At 50.7% G+C, this 2,992-nt stretch overlaps 1 protein-coding gene across 1 annotated transcript in view; it reads right to left on the reverse strand.

The window, feature by feature from the left end:
- Positions 1-2,992, reverse strand: part of PTPN9 (protein tyrosine phosphatase non-receptor type 9) — an 82,619-nt gene that overhangs the window by 42,048 nt on the left and 37,579 nt on the right. The window contains exon 2 of the mRNA XM_045285670.1: positions 940-1,083. Coding sequence (XP_045141605.1) covers positions 940-1,083 — 144 coding nt within the window. The remainder of the gene's footprint in view (positions 1-939; positions 1,084-2,992) is intronic.

A 2,992-nucleotide genomic window follows, 5' to 3' on the forward strand; every position in this document is an offset into this window, starting at 1 on the left:
CCCCCCCATCCCAATCATAAAATTATTTTTGCTGCTATTTCATAACAGTAATTTTGCTACTGTTATGAATCAGGTGACCCCTGTGAAAGGGTTGTTCGACCCCCACAAATGAGTCGAGACCCACAGGTTAAGAACCACTGCTCTCAGTATTCCAAATAGTGATCTCTGTACCTGAAACACAGTAGGAATACAGGAAATGTCTGTTAAGTGAATGAAGGGATACTGAATAAGCTTCCACACAAGATAAGCTGTTGTAGTGAACAAATATTTATGTTTGCTACCCCCTCTTGTTTTTAGCTCAGGGGAATTTTGTGTCTCTTCAGAAAGACACTCTAACCCCATTCTCATGTGCCAGCCAGCATCGTGCATCAAGGACACTACCAAGTGGGAAAGCAAAGTGGGGGCCCAAAGTCAAGACATTTTCCAAAAAGCAAAGCTTTGAAATTGAACTATTTGAGTCGTACGATGTGTGAATTCTACACCAAGGAAACTGTTGGGGGGGGAAACAAAACAAAACAAAGCAAAAAAAAAACAAAGCAATGTGCTGCACAGGCAACTACATTTGTATCGAGGAAAGAGCGACGAACCACGGCTCTCATACACACAGCTGCTCCCCCCGCCAGGTCTAAAGCGTCCCTTCCAGAGCCAAACTGCCCACTAAGCGTTTATCTGAACGGGAGGTTTCTCAAAACCCCAGCATCCTGGAAATGAACCGGTGACGTCAAAAGGCATGTGGCTCGAGGCCAAAGAGAGCCCCGATTCAAGCTCCAGGAAACAGGAACAATTTGTCAGGCTCCCCAGAGGATGCTAGGCTGCCTGAGGCCATCTCCTTGGACTCCACTCTTACAGGCAGGCGGTCTCTGCTCTATAACCGGAACTTAGGGTGCTGGGCTCAGGCTCAGAGTGGGGTCTGGTCAGCCCCCCCTCCCCACAACATACCCTGTAGGAGTGGAACAGCTCTATGGCACGGGGCACATCGAACTTCCTGGCCATGAGGAACTTGACAGCCACGTTCCAAGAGAGTGGGGACACGTTGTACTGAACTGTCCACTTGTTGACCTCTTCAAGAAACTGCTTGGTGGCCTGTGGACAAAACATAACAATACTTAGTAAGAGGAAACAATTAGTATATACACGTATTCCAATCGTGAGGCTTCCCGCCACCCATCATCATCTTATGAGAGTCTCTTTCGCTCTCTACCATTTTTTATGAAAACCACGGCCGTGAATCAGCAGAACGCTCCCAACAGAAATCCATCGGCTTCATACCGGCTGCTTCCCTCCCTCATTCGGGATGAAGTGTCTTTGGGTTTTATCCGGTTTAAGGCTTAACAACCTGGTTTCTCTACACAAGGAGTTTTTTGCCCCCCTAACATAGGTCCTACCCAAGATTGCACAAAATAGCAATGAGGGAAAGGTGCCCCTATGAGGTGCACACTCCTGGCTCCAAAATGGAAAAACAGGCACAGGGTTACAGGGTTGGTTGTTATTTTTTGGAGGGGGAGAGGGGACTGGAAGAGACGGCGGCTGGACCGCCTGGAGCATTACTGCAGAAGGCGCAGGCCAACTGGAGATACTCAAACAATCAAAATTGCTCTGGCAAATTCAAGAGCAAGATGAGGCTGTCTGCTCCTATGAAGGTATACAGGCGTCCTCAAACTACGGCCCGCGGGCCACACACGGCCTGCCAAGGACATTTATCCGGCCTGCCAGGTTGTTTTGCCCTGTTTATTGTTTTACTTCAAAATAAGATATGTGCAGTGTGCATAGGAATTTGTTCATAGTTTTTTTTATTAAACTATAGTCCGGCCCTCCAGCGGGTCTGAGGGACAGTGAACTGGCCCCATTTAACAAGTTTGAGGAGCCCTGCTCTACACCGCAGGGAGCTGCGCTGCCCTGTCCCCCCAGGCCTCTAGGGGTTGGAAGGGACTTGAGGACGGTGGGCCTCGGAGGGCAGTCCAACACATCAAAGGCCAACTCTTGTGTGCCCTGGCGGCGGCACCCAGGGGGCCTGTTCCTGCCCACATGGCCGCCGTGTCACCCGCACCCGGCGTCATCGCTGTCTCCTCTCACCCGGGGCCAGAGGAGCCGGGTGGCACAGTGGCTGTGTTAGCAGGAAGGCGGGCAGTGCGCCGGAGAGCAGGCCTGGGGCTCTGCTCCGAGAAGGTGGCAGCCTAGCAAACACTCGGCGGCTATGGGGCAGGTCCGCTGGACAGCCTGCAACACTGGACAGTGGCCTGAGTTGGGGGGAGAAAGATGCTGCAAGTGGTGGAGGAGGGGAAAGAAATGACCATTTCCGTTATCTTGATCCCAACTTGCGGAGTTGTCTGTTTCTAGAACTACTCCTACCGCAAGCTGAAATCACATCCACGTGCCTTCTCTCACCCCTACACTCTTACATGATGGCCAATTTCCGCTTAGGCTATGATTAAAAACAGTGCCCCCTGCTGTCATACTCTCAACGGCTAAAAGACTCCTGCGTGACTATGCTGCCCCTTCCTTTCCGCCCAGGAACGCGTTCCAGCTATCGGTTCAAAACACAATCAGCCTAGCAAGAACTCAAGACCTGTAGCCATACTCCTATGAACAATCCACCCACTCAAACCCACACCAAACCCGCTGCCTTGAGTGGATTCCAACTCACAGAGACCCTACAGGACCAGGTAGAACTGCCTGTGAGTTTCCAAGACTCAACTCTGGACAGGAGTAGAAAATCCGTCTTTTTCTCGCAAAGCGGCTGGTGGTTTTGAACCGCTGACCTTTCGGGTAGCAGCTTAGTGTGTAACCACTATGCCACCAGGGCTCCACCCACAGTTAAGATGTACTGATTCATGTTTATTCAACACCTGTTCGTGGTTAAGCTGAAACCTGTGCTCAGGGTTCAGAAATGAAATGAAGTCCCTCTCAAAGGTAGAAGCCAACTTGCTGTGTGACCAGGGGCAAGATAGTTCACTCCTCAGCTCTAATTTTGCAGTTGTGAAATAAGGGGGGG

The sequence above is a fragment of the Echinops telfairi genome, unplaced genomic scaffold (genome assembly GCF_000313985.2).
Source record: "Echinops telfairi isolate 266 unplaced genomic scaffold, ASM31398v2 ScPeMD7_7475;HRSCAF=8513, whole genome shotgun sequence".
NCBI lineage: Eukaryota > Metazoa > Chordata > Mammalia > Afrosoricida > Tenrecidae > Echinops > Echinops telfairi.